The sequence below is a fragment of the Lissotriton helveticus genome, chromosome 3_1 (assembly GCF_964261635.1).
Source record: "Lissotriton helveticus chromosome 3_1, aLisHel1.1, whole genome shotgun sequence".
NCBI lineage: Eukaryota > Metazoa > Chordata > Amphibia > Caudata > Salamandridae > Lissotriton > Lissotriton helveticus.
Genome location: NC_136061.1, coordinates 345,719,435 through 345,740,811, shown reverse-complemented (window position 1 = coordinate 345,740,811; position 21,377 = coordinate 345,719,435). Strand labels below are relative to the sequence as shown.

The following is a 21,377-nucleotide window of genomic DNA, read 5'->3' as shown; positions in this document are numbered from 1 at the left end:
CGTTCTGTTCAAGGTGCTTCCTTTCGAAGGATGTTCTTTCTCTTCAGTGACTGTCTTTTCTCTGCTGCATAGACCACCTGTCTCATGTATCACTTCACTGGCAGTATCTAATCAGACTACTCTCATTCTTGTTACTATGCCTTCAGTGACCATCTGTCTTCTTTTTCATAAGTCCTCCATTGTTCTTACTGAGGGCCTGTCATCTTTCTTCTGAAGTTTGGCTGACTCCCAGGCTTCATTCATGATCTTGATTCCTCACTGACTGCTATGACGTTTGATTCCTCACTGACTGCTATGACGTTCATTCACAGTCCTCTCTATGTGCACCACTACTTCTTTCTTCTATGTAGACCCATAGGTCTTTACATTCCTCTAATTTGCCTTGTTGTCTTTTCAATGAGAATCTCTCCTTTTTAACATGTTCTCCCTCTTGTTTTCTGAGCCCTTGAAGATTTTCTTCCCTGGCAATAATTAATATCCCACACACCTTCAAATCTCCAGTAGCCTGTGTCACTTTTCTTTCACAGACCCTTGTGCCTTGGCCAGCTTCTTATAGGATCTCCTCAACATTCTCTTTCTTAAGTATTCTCTCCTTTTTCCAACAGATCCGCCAGTCTCTTCTCTCTCGTCTGTGGAGCTCCAGGTTCTCATAGGTTCCTGTTTCAAGCTTCGGACAGTTCATAACATTCCTGTCATCAGCAATAAAGATGGTAAGTGTCAACCAGGTGTGCTTGAAAGTGAAAAGATAACTTCTTACCAGGTTGCCGCCAGTTTGATCTCTATTCTTGATCTTGAGAATAGAGAGAACGAGGGCTGATGATAGGACACTTGTGCATTGGATTGATTTATGTTTGGCAGGTCCGAGGGTGTATCCTAAACATGAAAATAGTAATTGTACTTAAATATTGTTCTCCAAGTGGTGGGTGGGTGGGTTTGTTGTCTTTCCTATAAACAGTGTTCATGCCTGTATATACTGATTTGTAATGTCCCTTAGCAGCGAAATGCTAACGCTTCTGCAGTGCAGCCTCACGCATTGCTTTGTTTTAATTGAGTCAACTTCTAGTACACACTAGTTTTTTTAATTTCATAACCTTAAATCCGTTCTCTGCACTCGTTACACTCAGACTCCCTCTCTGTTAGTAAAATATCTCCACAATGTCTTACAAACATTACACTATACTCTATTAAGCCAAAGGAGGTCAGTCTTTTGTCCATGGACCTTCCCTGATGGCTTACTGTGAATTTGTGACAAATTCCAAGATGATGCAACCAAGGTTCTCAGTCTTCTGTTCTTCAAGAGTGGATCTCTGGTTCTTCGTTGTCAATCAAATGTAAAGCAGGTATCGCCAGACAGCCCCGGTGTTACCTGCTGGGTTGAGGGCTGTACACATGAGGAAGAGCTGGGATCTGGAAGGCTGTAGGGAAGTGCTCGTCAGCCACAGGTACTTGATGGCACCTTGGTTTAACAGAAGGAGTCATTTTTATGCAGTCGCTGTTAAATGGCTTACAACCAGGATTAAACCCTCGATGCCAGGCGCACAGGCACGCACTGGGCACTGAAGGACCACACTATAAATTAGGCTTTCTTTCCTTGGGTAGGCTGCAACGGTATCGCAGTGCTTTCTGCAGTGGGCTAAATCTTTGTATGAAGATGAAAGTTTAGAACTTTTTGCTGCCAGTTTTTGTCTCCAATGACAGTCACGACTTGCAGAATACTACAGGGCTCCTATCTGTTGACCCATCCTACACGTTCTGACACTGTGCAACAGGCTCCGAGTCTCGGGGGAGTGTGTTCACTGCATGCAATTGATACCATTTTTTTTTAACTGAGACGGTTGTGTAATAACAACCAGAAAATGATTATTTTTCACCTTTGAGAAAGTCAGGTGCTGGGTAATCTCAAAAGTCTGTCTAAATGTCATGAAATAAAACGTGGAAACATTGACACTAGTGACCGCTCGGATCCAAAGCGTAGGTTGTAGAGGGAAATGTGACTGAAAAACTTTGATCAGTACAATCTGCTGGCCAAAGAACAAGGTGCAATACCCCTTTTCTGTTTCCTGTTCCCTTCACCCTGCATACCAGGAGAGATGCTTTCACTCTTTTTCATCTCTTGCTTTTCATACTGTCCTACCCCCCTACTTACTGCTTGTATGTTTTCACAGTATATTTTCATTGCAAATGTTTGATCAAAAGTTTATTCCTTTCTAAATATGAAGTATTAAACTCTGCAAATTACTTATACTTGTGGTAGTGTTGGGCTGGCTATATTATTAGATAGCAGCTTATTTAAGCCTTTTCAAAATGTCCAGTCAGAAAGTGCAAGTTACACATGGCAGAGCTATAGGTATCACACCCGCGGCCAGGGCGACTGACTCCGGAATCTGGGGACCACGGTTCGATCCCCGGCACCGGCGGCAGATTAGCCCAGCACCATGTGACTCTGGGCAATAGCTTGCTTAATATTCCCGACGGCCCCCAGCGCCTAGAGACCCTTACGGGTGATTGTGCGCTTTACAAATGTGGATTATTATTATTATTACCTGGGATGAAGAATAAACACCCTTCTTTCCGCCACAACATCTCGGGTGTTTTGTCTGTGCGTGGTCTCCATATCCAGCACCGCTGTGCTCTGCCTGCTTTCAAAAGCAGTCTGTGGGAATGCCACAAGGTACCTGTCAGATCTGTTTCATTTCTAAGCCTTTCACATCCTTTCAGTCCAATCCTAAGTGAAAATTGTGACTCTCAGAATGGAGATTGTCCAAATTTGGTGGCAACTCCTTCAAATAACACAGTACTGGAGTTCTGGAGCAAGCACGCCGAATACCTAATGGTGGACAACACGCTCACCAGCTTGAAGAAGAAATAAAACATCTTCTGCTTAAGCATCTGTTGTGGTGGCTTCGGCTCGTGTGAGTTCCGCTTTGTAACTCTTCACTCCAGATCCGGCTGTTCTACTTGTTCTTCACTTGTCTGTCTCTCATCCTTAGCTCGAATCTCGGCATTACTGCACCTAATGTAGACTTGAATGCCTGTGTTGTTACGACCATATAACAGAACCATGGTATTGGCCCTTCTGTTTTAGTTGCTGCACCCTGAAGCTGGCTCCCTGGCATTTGTGCATTACAAACAACGATAATTATTTAATGTATGTATCCATAGTGTGTTGGGCTGCGCTGCGTCTTTTGCTTTTAAGACCCTTTGCGTGCACGCGACGGCGCACAAAGTTCAGCATTCTCTGCAGCTTTCAAGGCACAGGAAGGCAACAGAGCAAAAGAACAAGGCCCTGTTCTTGACCTGTAACACTGTCCTTGTGTGCCCCCTCCCCCCCACACCCTCTCTCAGTCGTTGAGGTTATATTCTTGTTTCCTCTTTCTACAAACTGGATAGAAACCGCAGAGGCTCTGGGGGTCGGTTTGGCAACAAGGGGCTTAGGAGGTGGTTTTCCTCCCCTCATTTGAGTTAAGACTAGTCATGGTGGGGGATGTGTTGTAGCAAAAGGTCCGTGGGCTCTGGTGCAAGCATTGAATAAGGGACCCCTGTCCTCGGGTTAGGTAGTAAAATAAAACCATAAATTGGGGCTCAAGTGAGGAGGTTTACCGCTAAGTAGTCAAAGCATTAAAGTAATGCTGCTGTAGTTCCTTGATTTCCTTTTACAGCACCGGTTTGTAGAGTTGGGGATTCCCAGCACTAGATGGCGCTGGTGGAAAGGCAAAGCGAATCCTTGCGTTATGATGAAAGTAGAGCCATGCTCAGTACAACGGTGCAGTGCAGACTATCGACAACACAAAAATTAAGGACAAGAGGTCATTTTTACGGACACATCTTGGGACACTGCACAATTATAAAATACAGCGGACAGAAGTACAAGCCAACATAGGGATATGTGCTTTAGTTTGTTTTAAACATTGGAGTGTTGAGTAAACATTCATACATAACCGGACAGATTTAAAGATGGAAAAACCAACAAACATGTACTCTCGAGCAGAATTTCACAGCCGGAATAAGGGGCAGTTTTCACAATACTACAGCGGTAGCGTGAACGATAATGACAGAAGCCGTGCTCTGTTAGTGAACATAGGCTTAGAGTTGACAGGCAGTAGCACTACTAGAGAGTGTAAAAAAGAGAGAAATGATGATGAGAAAGGAGGGGAGGTCTGCATACTGAGAGGGAGAGACAGAAGTTTGAACAGTGACATTGAACAGTGGGAAAAGAGTAAATCAAGTGAGGATGTGCAAGCTGAAAGAAAGGAAGAGAAAAGAAGATGGGGCAGAGAAAGCAGCAAAAACAGAGACTGATGTTGAGGATGACGGAGAGAAGTTTGAAAAGAGAAGAAAAGGTAGATGGGGCACATAAAAGGAAAGGTAGAGGGAACTGAGAGGAAGCATGTGGGGGAGTGAGAGAGGCAGAGATGAATGGCAAGGTAGGGGAGAGGAGGGAACGAATACAGAAAAGGGAACTGAGAGATGAAGAGGTTGAATAGGGAATGAACATTGAGATCATGTGAGGGTTCACTTTGTTACTTGTATGTCAGACCTTTCAATCCCATTTCCGATGCACCATATTGCAAATTGAAAATATGGTGCTACTCTGCTGTTTCTCTTTCACTCGAGCAGAACAGCAACTTCACTTGCTGTGCTGTAGTGAGTTGCATGAAATGTTAGTAAATATACCCCTCAAAGATTTGGCACAGGTATCCAGATTTAAATGTTATATTGGCCCTTGTACAGTGCTGTGCTGCCTTTTGGGTGATTTTTGCATAATTATAGAGTTGCCGCATTTGCCATCATCTGCTGTGTTAGACCTGACATCATTGGCGTGAGTCTCCCTTCCATTTTTGATGGATTGCCTCCTCTGTTTTGATATGTTTTTGCTGGATTTATGCTTTGGGCACTGTGCCACTGCTAATCAGTGCCACAGTGCAAGTGCTCCCTATGTTAAATCGATACTGATTGGATTCCATGATTGGGTTATTTGATTTATCTGTCAGCCCCTAGTACAGTGCGCCATGTGTGCCCAGGGCTTGTAAATCAAATGCTGCTGGTGGGCTTGCAGCACTGGTTGTGTCACCCACAGAAGCAGCCTGTAAAGTGTGTCTCAGGCCTGCCAGTGCAAGGCCTGTGTGCAGTCTAACACTGCCATGTCGACTTGGCCAAGTGCACCCACTTGCCAGTCCCTAAACCTTCCCTTTGCTTCATATTAGACACCCCTATGGTAGGCCCATGGGCAGGGTGCATTGTAAGTATAAGGTAGGACATGCTCTGATGTGTGTAGCATGTTCTAATAGTGAATTACAGCCATTTTCGTTTTTCACTATTGAAGGCTACCTGTTCTCACAGGCCAGAATGGGCAGTGAAGATTATCACATTCTTATAATCCTAACTGACTCAGGGAACATGGTAGACATTTGAATTTAGTATGCCTGAACTCCGAATAATAAAATACTATTTTAGTAAAGTTTATTTTAATATTCTGTGTTTGCAAATACCACTTTTAGAAAGTAGGTATTTGCTTGCCTAACCATTTGAGCCTGCCTCTGCTGGTTTGTGTATTCCTTGTCTGGGTTTGTGTGTGACAGGGCTGGGGAAATTCCAGGAGACAGTCTGGGACAGCCCAGTGGTGAATAGAGAGATTTACATCCAGATGGGAGGGAGGAGTGCACCTGGGACCTGAATAGGGCTGGGCCTTCCCTCTACAATGCTGGCTCCACCCCCTGTGGCTTGAATGGTGTCTCTGCCCTGCACAGTGAAAGGAGAAGAGGAATCCTGTCAACAGAGTGCTCCAGAGCTGTATCTTCCCTCCCCTGTGCTGGCTCCACCTCCTGTGGGGCGGCTGATGTCTCTGCCCTGCACAGTGAAAGGACGAGAAGAGTCATGTCAACAAAGTGCTCAGGAACTGGTTTGAACTAGGCAGAGGTAGTCTGCCTTCAGAGAGCAAATGATTTTGGTGTATAAATATTGGGACCCTGATCCCAAGAAATTAGATCACTTCTGGAACATGAAACCTTTCTGCCAAGTCGAAGAACCAAGGAAGCTGCAGGAGTTTGGACTGCCAGTGTGCTGTTTGCTGGGTTGGCCTGCAGTGGTTGCTTCATTGCCAAGGGAAAGGAGAAGGAACTTTGTAAGGACTTTCATCTACAGAATATTCTCCAAGGGCTTTTACTGTGCTTGCCTCCTGTTGAAGTCTCAGGGACAAAAGACTTCACCTCCAGCTCTCTCCTGAATTTCGTTGTTGGGAATTCTGACTCCAGTCACTTGCGTGCCGCTGGGAGCTGGAAGCGCGACGCATCGAAGAAGCGTGTCGCCGCCCCAACTGAAAATGCCAGAGAAGCGAGCCTTCGTCGCATCTCCCTGGAAGCGTGTGTTCATCGAAGCTGTCTGCTGTCGCATCACCGGAGAAGCGTGACGCCATCGCGAGAGTGGCCATCGCATCACCGGAGAAGCGTGTTGCATGGCCTGTCGCGGCTCCAAAGTACAGAGTCGTCGCAAGGCTGCCAGGGCATCATTGCATCATCATCGCATCGCCGCATCAAGGGCGCCATCTCCTCGCATCGCAACTGGATCATCGCATCGCATCAAGCCCATCTTGCGCACCGCAACGGACCCGCAAGCCGAGAATCTACGCATCACCTCCGCCGGTAAGGCTCACGACGAGTCCCCTACTCTGCGCAAGCATTGAGGCAGGACGCAACCGTTCCCCTGGATCACGGAACCGACGCATCTCCCCTTTTGCGAGCCTTTTGTTTACTTTGCGTTACGCCTCCAGGTACTTTGTTGAGAACTTTCTCGCATTTAACAGCAACTTGATTTAAGAGACTTTAATCATCTTTTAAGTAATTTTAAGTGTAGTATTGTGGATTTTTGTCGTTTGTGGTCTTGTGTTTAAGTCTATATAAAGAATACTTATTTTTTATAAAACCTGTGTTGTGTCCATCTGTAGTGTTATCACTGTATTACTGTGTATATTCACAAATGCTTAACACACTGCCTCTGAGATAAGCCTGTCTGCTCGTGCCAAGCTCCAAAGGGGTGAGCAGGGGTTATTAAGGAGTGGAATCCTCTTATCCTGACTTAGAAGTAAGGGTCGCTATTTGGACAAAGGTGAATGCCATTGCCAACTAGAGATCCCCAGATCTAAGATGCTGCGTTTGGTGCAGCATTTTGCTCGAATGGTACAAATGTTACTAAGAATTCAGCAACATGTGTTTCTGTGTAGTGGTAGGCCCTTTCCAAAGGTTGACTGGTCACCTTTCTGTTGCTTATAGCTATATTTGGGTGTTAAACTGGTAATAATGAGGTGTAACCAATTTTCCAGATAGTGTTAATATGTTTTAAAATGACAAAATAATAAAGTAATGCTATCACAAAATGTGCTGCATTATACCACATAATTAGTTTTTTGGCACATAATTTAGGCAACCCTGATACATAATTTTGCCCTACCCTGCTGCATAATTCCAGTGGCCCAGCATAAGACAATGAGGACTACAACATGTAAGAGTCACATGCCATCCATCCTGGCAGGCATCCTATGTTAAGAGTGCTTAGCCTGGAGAAATATTAATTTGGGATTTAAAACATATCATAGTGGTTGGAGGTTTGGCAACCTTATAATAATGAAAGATTAGGGAAAACCATAAGGTTGTAAACCCGTGCCTTGCAGTTTCCATGCTGCTCTTTGATTCTGGTTCGTAGCTCACTGTGCTCTATTAGGATTGTATTTTATGAACTGCATTTAACAAAAGGATTTCTGTGACAAAAACCATTACCCACTGAATTATCTACATTCCTAGTATGATTTTTTGATCTGCATATTAAATATTGTGCTTTTCTGGAGGCACACTATCCCTCTGTGCATCTTTTAGTTGAGTCCAAACTTGAACTAGGCAAACTCCGATCTGTGGAACAGATACATTAATCACCAGAGTTAAACTTTCGTTTTTATTATAAATTGCAGGAACACAAGGGACTCTAAAGTCTGTGCCTTGACCCTGCAAGAAGGGTCAAAGCGCAGCCCTCCCCGACAGCTTGGCCCCTGGTGCGGTGATACCAGCCTCTTGAAAAAGAGCAGGATGCCATGCACTAGGCCGGGTTAGTAGGAGCAAATGCTGTAACTGCACAGAGAGGCACATTCTCCTTATGTGTGTGACAATCGGATGGCAAAAGAATGACAATGGGCTGATAGCAGTCTGTGCCAGGCCAGGGAGTTGATGCTGCAGGCCCTTGAGTTCACAGCAGGAGTGTGAGCTGGCCCATGTAGTGAGTGTTAAAGAATTCTGATGCTTCTTGCAGGGGGACAGTGCAGCTCACTACAATGTCCAGAGCTATGGACAAAAGGCATCTGTAAAGGGGATTAGCATGGATAGCAGACGTGAGACCCAATTAACGCACGGTCTGTGAAACTTACAATCAGGTGATCACCCTGTCCACACTGACAGTGCACAACGTTTATAAAAGTGTAGGCATTTACTGAAATTGTGGCTCATCCTTTCCTTTCAGCATTTGAGGACACGGCTGTCAGTCAATGCTTAGTCTGTTTCTACAAATAGCTACATAGATGCCCACCAGTAGATTGCGCTTCTGCACACAGAAGAACATGCTATGCGCATGATCTAGTGGCGGGCATTCTCTTCCTTAGATGTATACCAGTGCCTCTCGGAAGTCATAAAAGCGGAGTGGAAACCAAATGTCTCCACAATACTTTCTGAGCAGAGACTATGGATATTGATGTGAATTACTTGCAAGATGAAGCAGACTGTAAATATATACAGAGAGGTCTGGAAAACCTCCCAGCTGCAGTTTTCCGGTTTGCCTCCTACGAGGCCAGTGATGCAGAAGCATAATGCAGGACATGCCTTGTCAGCCGATTCTAAAATGACCCTCATACCTGCCACATTTCTGGAGCAGCAGAATACTGTCGGCACGTAGGACATGAAGATGGCAGTACCATGTGGTTAGAATGTGAGCTCAGCTAGAGGTAGGGTTGAGTCAAGCTCCCGAACGAGCTATGGCGTTAAAGATACTCCACCAGTTGAGACTGAAATGGGTTTAAGGGGTCTTTAGGAATTTCGAGTTAGGGTTTGTGCCATATACAGCTGCACAGAAACCCGTCAAGCTTTGACCCAAGGCAGACCCCCCAGGATATAGCGGCATGGATTAGCAAATTTAGCGGCACAAATATGGAAATTTAGCGGCACAAATATGGAAATTTAGCGGCATTTTTGTGGCACTTTATTTTACTCAAAATCATTCATTTTCAGTCTGAAATCAATGGAAACTGTTTCAGCAGAATATTCCACTTTGCAATAGGCATGTTTAAAGTGTCTGCAACTCTACAGAAGCACAGCTCTGGTCCTAACCTCGCAGGAAGGAGCTTGATTTCTCCCTGGGATGTTCTAGTGCCCATGTATGTACCCCTGCCGGGTACCGCTCCCTCCTTGATCTGTGAGGCAGGAAACCTCTTCCTCAGGCACCCTAGGGCACAGGATCGTAGTGGCTGATCCAAATAAGTGAGACAGACTGCATAGGGAGGTCACCTCCTGCTTACTAGTTATTTCACCAATTTGTGTAAATGTACATTATCAAGTGCAATCTTCACCTTTAAAAAAATGGTAGAGCATATTTATAACCTCTTCAAAGGCTCCATCAAGTGCTTAATGTCCATGGAAAGCACCACCCCACTCATGGACTCACCTGTAAGTATAGGAATTTGAGAGAGCAATACACTCATGCTTTAACTAAAAGGTTCCCGACTCCCCTTTACGATCAAACAGAAGAAGAAGCAAGGCGCACACAAAGTGGAGGTGCACAATCTTCAAGCTTCTCAGCAAGCGAGATTACAGCTCCCTCTCTAAACCGGGAACCTTTTCACTCTGTAAACCATGCCATGCGCACTGAAAAAGTCAATCTGCAAAGGCCAACAGAATTCTCTTGTTACGTTACTGGCAGCCACAGGGTGAAAAGTCATCCACTTGCCGGGAGGAAACTCTCTGATTTTGTTGTTCTCCGGGCCCCCCACTTGCAGGTTTTGTTTTGCTGAATAAAAAATCATAGCTGCCAAGGTTTCAGACTGCTATGTGTGACATTTTCATAATTTTAGTGTAATTATGAGTGACATTTCAACGAATATGAGTGACATTTTCTCACAAGCAAAATCAAGCAATGAAGATGCAGGAAACATACAACAATTAGAAATTACTATCCACTGAGCAACAAAAAGCTCTAATTATATCTTAAAATTGCTTAGAAGTACCAGAAATGGAAGGACACTAACGGGACATAGACTGCATGACAGCAGTGCTCAGCAACAGGGGGCCACCAGGCACTGTACCTGCTCAGAAGATAATCTCAGCCGCACCATGCAGATTATTCAATATTGATATTGAGTACACAAGGCTGACTTGTGATGGCAGTTCTTTGGAGCAATTGTTGCTGGAGGAAGTAACAGGACGTTTATGTTTATGAGTAATATTTCACTTGGTTATGTGTGACACTTTGTGATGAATTAAAGACAGCTATCAATAGCTTTTTTCGGGCAAGTTTCATTTTTTCATAACTTCTTCTTGGAACCAGCCCTTTTTATAACCTATTGACTGCAGTGCAAATTAAGAACCCGTTTGACAATAGCTTTTACCAATATTTCTTCTCCTTTACAGACCCAAAATGTGTTAACATTCTTGATGGATGCTGAAGTAGTCACCAATTTAACGCTGTGACACTCATTAAAACCAAGTTAGAATGTAACTCAATTCGGAAAATAAAGTCATTAGAGGTAAATATTTAGTCAAAAAACAAAAAGTATACCTCTAACAAATGCACAGCGCTGTTCTTTGGGACATGATTATTTTTGTAATGACCCCCTAATTATTACGGTCCCAGGATGGCAGCTGTTCCCGGAGCTGCAGTGGGGCTCTGTTTTGCTTATAACGACATGGTACCGAGGGGCCTCTCTCGGCTCCTTGGGTGTGAAATTGTGAAATTGAAGGGCGACCAGCGACATCAGAGACACAGTCATTATGCTGTCTGGGGGGCGGGGGAGGTCAGGAGCACGAGAGCCACGATAAAGATATGCCCTCGTCTGACTTCTCTGTGGTGCCCCCATAGCGAAAACAAAACCATGCCCTCTTTGCTTCAGAGGAGCTGCAAAGAAGTACAGCTGCAACTGCCCGGCCATGTCAGCAGCGCCTGCCCGGCAGTGGCGAAAACTTGAGTAATTAAAACCAACTGTGACACGATAACAAGTCAGTCTGCCGAGTTAGCAATAGAATTCAGACCATTAGGAAGCAACTATCTTACGGCTCAACAGCGACACCTAGTGACGTAAGCGCCACATTGCAACCAATAAGAATCATTAATTATTTCCTTTATTCGGGGAGACACTTTTTAGCGGCCAAATCAGCAAATATCGCGGCCATCGCGCTAATCTGCCGATTTCGCGATTTTTTCGTGAATCGCGAAATCGCGAAATGCTGGAGGGTCTGCCAAGGGTATGCATCCACACAAGAAGAACGTTAGAGATAGCATTTGGTGCCACCGTGTTTGACATTGATTAATCCTACAGCCAACCGTAAGAGCATGCAAACAGACCTGCATAATAGACAAACCTCAGCAACTTGGGTGAATGGGTTAATCACTTAATGAAACAGAAAGAACTATCCAGCTAGGGTCCAGATGGATCATCTTCTGCAGACAGAGCTGACCAGCCGGGATAATCGAGGTTTTAGCGGTGGTGCTGCAGCTCTCTTGCCGGGACTCTCCTTAGCTGGAGCAGCTTTGCGCTATACAAAAATATATAACATAACATAACATGCCAGTCCGATTCTGCAGTGTATGTTTTAAGTAGTCTTCAGGGGAGAGGGGTTGGCCTAACGGCTAGGGCGGTCGACCTCGAACCTGGGGAACTGGGTTCGTCTCGGCAATGACGCTGAACATCCTGTGATTCTGGGCCAATCCCTTAATCTCCCCGTGCCAAACAAAAATGAATGTGTGTCCTCATGTAATGTAACTGGTGCTATGTAAAGCGCTCTGATACCCAATTCAGGTCAAGTCGCGCTATATAAAACTGCAAAAAAAAAAAAACAGTATAAAGTCTCATAATTTGAAGCATTGTCCCTAACCAGCAAAGGGTATCTCCATCTAGTGCACAGTGAGTGTCTAGCAGCACAGAGACCTGTCACGCTGAGGTGTATGCCAGTAGTACCACAAAGCCCTGTTTGACTAGGTGGAAAGAGGGTCTGAGATGACTGCTGCAGCAAAAGGATCTCCAGAACTTGATATTTGGGATCTTTTTTCAGACAGGGCATCATATCATCCGCCATTATCAAAAGACACCTTCCTACACAGTAATTAGTTTGTCCACTTTAATCTTGGGATACGTTTGCTTACTTTGCAGAATGTGGTCCGTTGGAGGTGGCTTTGTTATGCAGTGATTTATAGGTTTTGTATTTGTCTCATGCGAAATAAAGGGTAATGCTGGAAACCAAACGTATGTAGTTTTAGGAAAAGGGAGAGTAGTGCAGGTTGGATTTGCCCTGGTAGGCCGTCCTTATCTGTGGTGTTTTTATATATCTAACAGCAGGCTACTCACTGCAGTTCAACGGTTAGACACTACAAGTACCAGAAGGCCTTTGTGAGGGCCGCGCCCACAGAGGCGGGGTATTTGGAACTTAAAATGGTGCTGCCAACAATGTCCTGCTGTTGCCCTTGCTGCCATTTTCCCCTGATGAAGTGCAAAACGAAACGCGTTGGGACTTGCGTTTGAACTTTGTGGGACGAGATGTTCTCATGCCGCTGCTTCCATCAATAGACATATGGGGCGTATACCTACCTGTGGTGTCATCTTACTAGAACGGGCAAACTTTGTGGTTGTGTGTATATATATATATATATATGTATATATATATATATATATATATACCTGCTCAAGGGTTTGCCACACATACAGGAATCACTCGAACATCAGTGAAGGTTCAACCCAAAACCTTTAATAAATGGTATGAACGGCATGCAGCATGTCAGAAGGTTAAAGCAGGCACTTCGTGCGCCGTACGCCTTTCGAGTATTCTCTTCCTCAGCGGCATAGACAAAATGGCGTGTGCTCCCACGGCTGCAAATTATATTATACCACGCCCCTCAATGGGCTGCCCAGATGGGACTGTGTGCAATGCAGTCTGGGAGTTCGAGTAATCAATCCTGTATGGATACACTTTCTTAGCTGCTCGACCTGTAAAGTCTCTGTATGCACCCCAGCATGTGCCTCCGTCCTTATCCAGCAGTGATGCTCCGAAGTGAGGTAAGTGGATTACTTCCCTCTTGGCCCACAGTTTTAACGTGGTGGTGCATTCCCGACGGCTGGACCGCTGCGAAATATACCTGCTCAAGGGTTTGCCACACATGCAGGAATCACTCTAACATCAGTGAAGGTTCAACCCAAAACCTTTAATAAATGGTATGAACGGCATGCAGCATGTCAGAAGGTTAAAGCAGTCACTTCGTGCGCCGTACGCGTTTCGAGTATTCTCTTCCTCAGCGGCATAGACGAAATGGCGTGTGCTCCCACGGCTGCAAATTATATTATACCACGCCCCTCAATGGGCTGCCCAGATGGGACTGTGTGCAATGCAGTCTGGGAGTTCGAGTCATCAATCCTGTATGGATACACATTCTTAGCTGCTCAACCTGTAAAGGCTCTGTATGCGCCCCCGCATGTGCCTCCGTCCTTATCCAGCACTGATGCTCCGAAGTGAGGTAAGTGGATTACTTCCCTCTTGGCCCACAGTTTTCACGTGGTTGTGCATTCCCGCCGGCTGGACCGCCGCCAAAGATACCTGCTCAAGGGTTTGCCACACATGAAGGAATCACTCGAATATCAGTGAAGGTTAAACCCAAAACTTTTAATAAATGGTATGAACGGCATGCAGCATGTCAGCAGGTATATTTGGCGGCGGTCCAGCCGTCGGGAATGCACCACCACATGAAAACTGTGGGCCAAGAGGGAAGTAATCCACTTACCTCACTTCGGAGCATCAGTGCTGGATAAGGATGGAGGCACATGCGGGGGGCGCATACAGAGCCTTTACAGGTCGAGCAGCTAAGAAAGTGTATCCATACAGGATTGATGGACTCGAACTCCCAGACTGTATTGCACACAGTCCCATCCGGGCAGCCCATTGAGGGGCGTGGTATAATATAATTTGCAGCCGTGGGAGCACACGCCATTTCGTCTATGCCGCTGAGGAAGAGAATACTTGAAACGGGTACGGCGCACAAAGTGACTGCTTTAACCTTCTGACATGCTGCATGCCGTTCATACCCTTTATTAAAGGTTTTGGGTTGAACCTTCACTGATGTTCGAGTGATTCCTGCATGTGTGGCAAACCCTTGAGCAGGTATATATATATATATATATATATATATATCTATATATATATAGATATATATATATATATAGATATATAGATATATATATATATATATATATGTATGTAGCATCAGGACTTTATTTTTCTACCAAAGAGATCTTAAAAAAATACACACATCTCTATACACACATCCTCTCACACTTTCTACTCTCTCTCACTCTCTCTCTCTTCCAGTCTGCCCTCTTCATCCGTTGGCCAACTGTAGTGTCATTCACATTTTACTTCAGCCCACATCATTTATTAGCTATGTCCAGTGTGAGCAAGAGAATTTACATCTGCCACAAAACAAAAGTATCCCCTTCAATTCCTTGAACTGGTGGGCAAGTGTGTCCTGTTTTATTTGTTTAATCTTTTATTCAGTTTGTTTATCTTTTGTAAGTACCCAAGTACCCAGTCCCTCCCCAGACACTTTTGATGGGCCCTTGCTGCCACTTGCAGTATGCCGAATCTTGTGTGTTCACTGCTGGATGGTGTCCATCATTAAATGGGCTTTGAAAACATCCCAAGATAGCCACCCCTGTTTGTGCATGTAAAGGTGGCCATCTTTGAATGTTTTTTGTCATAGTTTATTGAAATCCATTCCACGTTGGCCACACAGGTGCGTGCATAGGCGGTCATCTTAAATTGGTTTTTGACATACTGTAACAAAAACCATTACAGGATGGATACCTAACCATCCACATGTATGCAAACACATTGGTGGCCATGTGACAATGCTTTTTGTCATGCTTCATCATTAGTTTACAATTCCAATATGCCCAATGTGTTGCTGTATGGATGGGTAAATTAATCTTAACACTATAGCAAAGCATATGATGAATCGGCACAGCCAAAACCTCTACCGCCAAGGCTAGAGCCATTAGTTATGCCAGTTCTTGTTGCTTTTTAGAACTTAGTGGTCATCGAAACTGAGAACTGTCTGAGCCCCAGCAAGAGAATCTTTTTGATTGCTCAGCCAACCTTCTGATCCACCTTGTCATACAATCCATGTATGATCTTCCTGCAGGTGCATTTGTCCACTTGCAGGTTTTTGGTACCTCAGTCAGCTAGTGGGACTCAGGCTTGGACTTAGTTTTACATTTCACATCACCTGTAGAGTTGGAGGATGCATCTCCAGAAGTGGATGCTCATCTCGCCTGACTTTTAATGGATGCTCATCTCGCCTGACTTTTAAAGGATCCTGTGTTTCTTCTTGGTTTGGATGCTGGTAAAAGGCTTACTTTTCGGATATTTTTATACTGCCCATTCAGGTCACTGGTTCCTGCTTTCATCAGACTCCGTAGTTATCTGTTCTTCACCGATAGCTTTTATTAAGTTCATAGTTTTCACAGTACAAATCATAGAAATTGATGAGTACAGATTCCATGCAACCTCAGGGAATGACGGCGTCTATAGCAGATTCTGAGACATGCAACGAAGAAGAAAAGTCCTCTATTGGTCACTCCATGTCTTAGAAAGTTGTTCTTTGGGTAGGGATATTCCTCAGCTGATGCCAGACGTTGTGCCTTGATTTCCTGGCACCCCCATTCCAAATATAATAATCCTAAACTGATCGCGTACATTGTAACACAGTCTACAAATTCCGTACCGAATAAAACTCAACCAACGAAGATATTATGTTGATCAGTCTGGTGGATTGTATGCATGCGGGAGCTGCGAGAATGAAGATACCATCCTTTTTGGAAAATTGTGCACCTAGTAAGTCAAATGCCCTTTTATTTTCCCCTAAAGAAAGGAATGCCGCGATCAGTTCATGTATCCCAACCAGAGCTCCAGGGCAGGATAAGATCTTAAATGAATTATATAGGGAAGATCAAGAAGTGTAGGCTGCTTATATTAATCTTCTGCCTACTGCTATTCTTCCAGGCATGGAGATTCCTGCTTCTTGGAAGCTGGCAGAGATCATACCAGAAGGGAGCTAGGGTCAACCCTGGAAACTATAGGCCTATTAGTTCTATACATTCTCTGCAGAAATAAACTGTAAACCAATATTGGTGCACCTCCAGGAGTGGATTACAGAAGGAAATATCCTGCCCGATTTACAGGCAGGGTTTCGTGCCAGTGTCTGCACCTTGGACCAGGTTTTCTGTTTTTATTTGCATCTACTGGAAAGAAGTGATAATAAATGGGGATAATTTTTAGCATTTGTGGATTTGCGAACAGCTTTTGATTTTGTGCCAAGGGGTAAACTCTGGAAGGTTTTTGCTGAGATGGGAATCACTGCAAATTTACTGGATATTCTGAGAAGATTAGATGCAGATAATTTGGTTCACTTCAGGTGAGAAGAGTAGGGGCTACCACCAGAGCCCTTTAAGATCAAGCGTGGAGTTTGACAGGGTTGCGTCTTAGTCCCCACCTTATTTTCGGTATATATTAATGAGGTGGTAGAATATCATGATAGAGATGGGAGTGATACACCCAAAGTCAGGGGGTCGGGGGGGTCTCCTGTCCTTTTCTTTGCTGTCAATATTGTGTCGTTATCAAAGTCTCCCCAAGGGCTCCAACAGGTATTGAACCACTTTAATTCCTTTTGTCGTGAGCAGGGACAGGAGCGAAGTGACACAGAGACAAAGTATATGGTCTTCTCCAATAGCATTCTGAAGCCACCCAAGAGACACATGCTTGTTGGGGAGAATCCTGTTGATTTGGTCTGTATCTTCGACTATCTCCGTTTAAGGCTCACCCTAAACCTGAGTTAGGCTTAACATCTAGAGAAAGCAAATTTATCACTCATTCAGCAGACCTGAAATATAACTAAGATTCACAAAAGGACCATGTAAAAAATTGTCCCCAGCACTTAAATCTACAATACTAAGGCTTTGGGATCAGTTATGTATGGAGTGGAATTGTGGGGTTGCGAGAGTATTGATAGTCTATCTGTGATTGAGCATCGATTTATAGGATCTCTATTCAATCTCCTGGTGAGCACTCCTCTAGCCCAAGTTTTTTAAGATCTGTCCTCTAGGAAGATTGTACATAAAGTAGAGTGCAGGCTCTTAATGTTCTGGCATTAGGTGTGGACTACAGAAGCGCTTGCCCCTTACCGTGTGCGCCTCATGGATCTTATCACATCCCCATGTGTTAGCAAAATTTCATGGCTGCACTTTCCAAGGGTACTGTTGAAGAAACTGGGGTCGGAACTGTATTGAACTGCATCAAATAAGTTGTATTTGATATCTAGAGGTAGGGTCAAAGAAATCTACTGGGAATCTATTTTAGTGGAAAGTGTGACTAAAACCACGGGATCGCTCACTCTAGCATTCATAGATTTTAAACCTTGTCCCCAATATGAACAAACTATTGAAGAAATTGTCCCAGCCATGGCGCTGGAACGGTTTCTTCAGATTAGTTACAGGACACTCCTACCAAAATGTTCTGCAGTAAATGCCTATCCCAAGTTCCACTTGATGATCAGTGTCTAGAATACTGGGGAGGACCGGAATCCTTGGTACTTTAGTATATTTTTTTTGCCCTTGCTACAAATATTTGAAGGCAAAGTGGATTGCCCCTTTATGTAGAAGCATTGGCACCAGACACCATCTTGAACCGTTTACAACCTGAGCACTGAAACAAGGAGAATTGTGGTGTTTGGTAGGGCAAAATTTCTGATGGCCCTCTGGATTAGGCGTTCGATGTGTATTCTGTGATCAGCGCATTTATATTGTGTGACATGTGGTCAATGAACGACTTCCCCTCATTTAATATTATGTGATGTTTTTACCATTGTACCTAGCAATGCATATCAAATTTGGATTTTGATCTTCTTTTATGCTCTTAAATGTCAATAGTGGGATCCAGAGGGGGCTTCTTTTGTTTCTATCTCTAGTCCCTCCGTTTGTTTTTATTGTTAGCTTTGTTTATATAAAACACAAATGTTAGGATGTATATTTTCAGGCACTTTGACTTATGCCTTTTTACATGTTCAGGTTTGGTCAGGGTTGCTAATCTTTTTTTAGCTGCTTACTTTAAAAGAAATGTTATGTACGCTGATTTAGGAACCATGGTGCATTTATGGGAGCACTTTCTATTGAGATGTTACCTCCTGATTAGATAGACCAATCCCTTGCTCAGTGATGTGGTATTATGTTGCTGATGGGATACCTGTTGCTTTACTTGTTGGAGAACAGCCCTTTACTTTTATTATCCCTATTTTAATGTATGATTGTTTTTTATGTTTATATGTGAGATGTACTTTTTAAGATCTAAGTGATTGGGATCAGTCTGTATGTTTGAATATATTGTGTGCCTTCAAAAAGCAGTTGTCAAAATCTTACAGCATTATCTGTGTATGTCCTTTAGCACCGCCAACTATTATGATCTACTTTCCTCCCTTGTGACCTTTCACAAAAGCCTTTGCATTAGTTTTTTTCCAGACATGCAGCTCCAAAGCCATAACATCTTTCCCTTCCGCTGCACAACTATCTTGGCCTACAGTCCATTCAATATATAACTCTGCAGATTCTCCTCGATCTGCTGCACGTTCTGCTACTCTGGTCCTGTGGCATAATCTGCTACTCTAGAACCAGGAACACAAACCAATCATTTGAAACCTAATCTGCAAGATTTTTTTCTCTCCGGATCTAGAATCCCACCTTGATATTTATGCGCATCCATCTGAACTAGCTGCACTCACTGCTGTGCCAGCATAGCTTTCAGCGTGCATCTAAGTCCTCCTCTGCAGATGCACCTTCTGCTACTACAGATCTGAGGCGAGAGAGACACTTCTGTGGGATCCCTGGCATTCCAGCAGTGGAACCTGAGGCATCATAGCCAAAATACCTTCGTCCAGGTCATCTTGATAGTGGTAGAGGTGGGACAGTGTTGGTTCCATATCCGATTGCAGTCTTGCATGTGAGTCAGTGTCTCTTTCCCCAACACTACCACCCTGTCTGCTACATTTTCAGTCGACCTGACCAGATGCCAATTTTTTTTTCTGGAGCAAATAAATGATGTACCCTATGTTCTTTCTCAACAGATGACGAGTCTCCGGGTCTCAACGGCTTCCTCCATGTGATTGTCCACTCTGCCAAAGGCTTCCAGGAGTCTGCCAGTAAGTTTCACAGTTCTTCTACATCTGTCTTTTAAGTCCCATCACGTTTTGTGTACTGCACCGTTTGTTTTGTTCTTGACTAACCTTTCTCATTGCTGGGATCCTAACAAGCTTTGCACAGCGCTCAACCTCCCCATTCTGCTTTCCGACACTTCGCTTTTCCTTGCCTCACGCCTTCTCTTGTTATCATACCATCCCTGCCTCCATTCCTCACCGACCAACCTCTTGCTTCCCACCTAGATAGCTACCCCTGGGGAGACCTCTATCCCGAGTGCAGTGTGATATCTTCACCCAGGGCCAGAGCGCCTGCACATGGAGAGAGTACCTATGTACCATTGACTGAAAATTATCCTTGACCTCACTTCAAAATAATTAAATGCGTCTGTAAAATCTAAATTGTAGCTTAAAAATGGCAACATCTTAGAACATGAAATGACATAAAGTTATAGGATTTCTGTTGTTGCTATTACAGCTCAGTCATGGGGCTGTTTGCTGACTGGCTCGGCAGTGGTTATTCCACAAATCCTGCACGTACAAAGTGGCTGTAATTTAGTAAAAAATGTAAAAACCTAGTCCAGGTTACACTTTGTAATACACCTCTCAGCTACAGCTTTTCTCAGACTGCCACTTTGTCACCATGTTTCCCAGATTGCCAATTGCTAACTAGTTAAACTTTATAGCACTTTACATACAGCTTTAGATATACTTTATATATGTTTTGTTTACAAATTATACATCTGACCTCAGTGTGATGTGTTCTCTATTTATCTACATATATAATGCAACACCTTTGTTTTATCAACATATATATGATAGAACTCCTTATAGGCGTGTTACACATTGTTCAGAAACTTATGTCTCAGAGTGCTTTTTAGAGAATGCATACCTCATACAGCATTTACATCCTGTGAACCAAAAGTGCACTAACACGTAAAACATTATAAAATGCATTCTACTGTCACACCTGAGAGCAGTCTACAGACAAAATGTGCATTACAGCACTTTCTATTCTTAGACTTTGTGTTGCCTTACACACCACTCACTAATGTGTCACTTAAGATTTCCCAGCACTTACCAGACTGCTGTCATCACACAGATTAGGGTAGGCAAGCTGTCTTTTGCTGAATGATGCTGTTTTGTCTGTCTGCAATCACTGTAGTGTGACAAGCTTATCTTGTTTAATAAACTATCCACACACATGGACAGGATGTGAGTCAGGCCCAGAGCAAACTGTGTGCTTTTGCTTCATCTTCAGATTCTCGATATCGTTTCCGGGCCTTTGATCTGTGATTTTATGCTGTAATGCTGTGAGACTTGAATCCTGTGGCTTCCACATCCTCTAATGAGCAAACAGTTTTTTGAGAGTTGCGCTGCCTCCCCCACACCCTTTGAAGAGCCAGCACCTTTAGGAAAGTTGAGGTCTGCAGTTTCACAACTTTGTGGAGCTGAGGTCCTGAGAGAGATGAGTAACCACACTCTCTCCATTGAGAAGGATTTGTTTGCGACCAGTGTCCCCACGCATCCTCACTCTAGGAAGTGAAGGTCTTGCAAGAATTGATGTTTAACGCGTCCTCAGTCATAGCAGCACCTAGTCCTTGCAGAGTTGAGTACCGGCCCTTACCCTAAGTAGCACAGAATCCTGCAATAGTTGATGTTCCCTTACACTCACCAATAGATAGCCCTGTGAGGGTTACATTTTTAGCATGCTAATTCTTTTGAGCAGCTGATTGAGTCTGAGTAGTTTAGAGCTCTCTCTCTCTGAGGTGCAGGGGTGACATGTTTGGCCAGCTTCAATGTTTGAAGCAAGAATTCCTGAAAGATTTGTGCTGAAGCTCCCTCTATTCCCATTGATGAAGTGTGACATGTTAGCTAATTTTAATTTGGAACAGTCTCTTCTTTAAATGCAC

At 44.0% G+C, this 21,377-nt stretch overlaps 1 protein-coding gene across 4 annotated transcripts in view; it reads left to right on the top strand.

The window, feature by feature from the left end:
- Positions 1–21,377, top strand: part of ABR (ABR activator of RhoGEF and GTPase) — a 1,246,002-nt gene that overhangs the window by 961,783 nt on the left and 262,842 nt on the right. For all 4 annotated transcript variants that reach the window (XM_078679999.1, XM_078680002.1, XM_078680000.1 and 1 more), the window contains 2 exons: positions 606–710; positions 19,396–19,470. In XM_078679999.1, the coding sequence (XP_078536125.1) occupies positions 606–710; positions 19,396–19,470 (180 nt within the window). The remainder of the gene's footprint in view (positions 1–605; positions 711–19,395; positions 19,471–21,377) is intronic.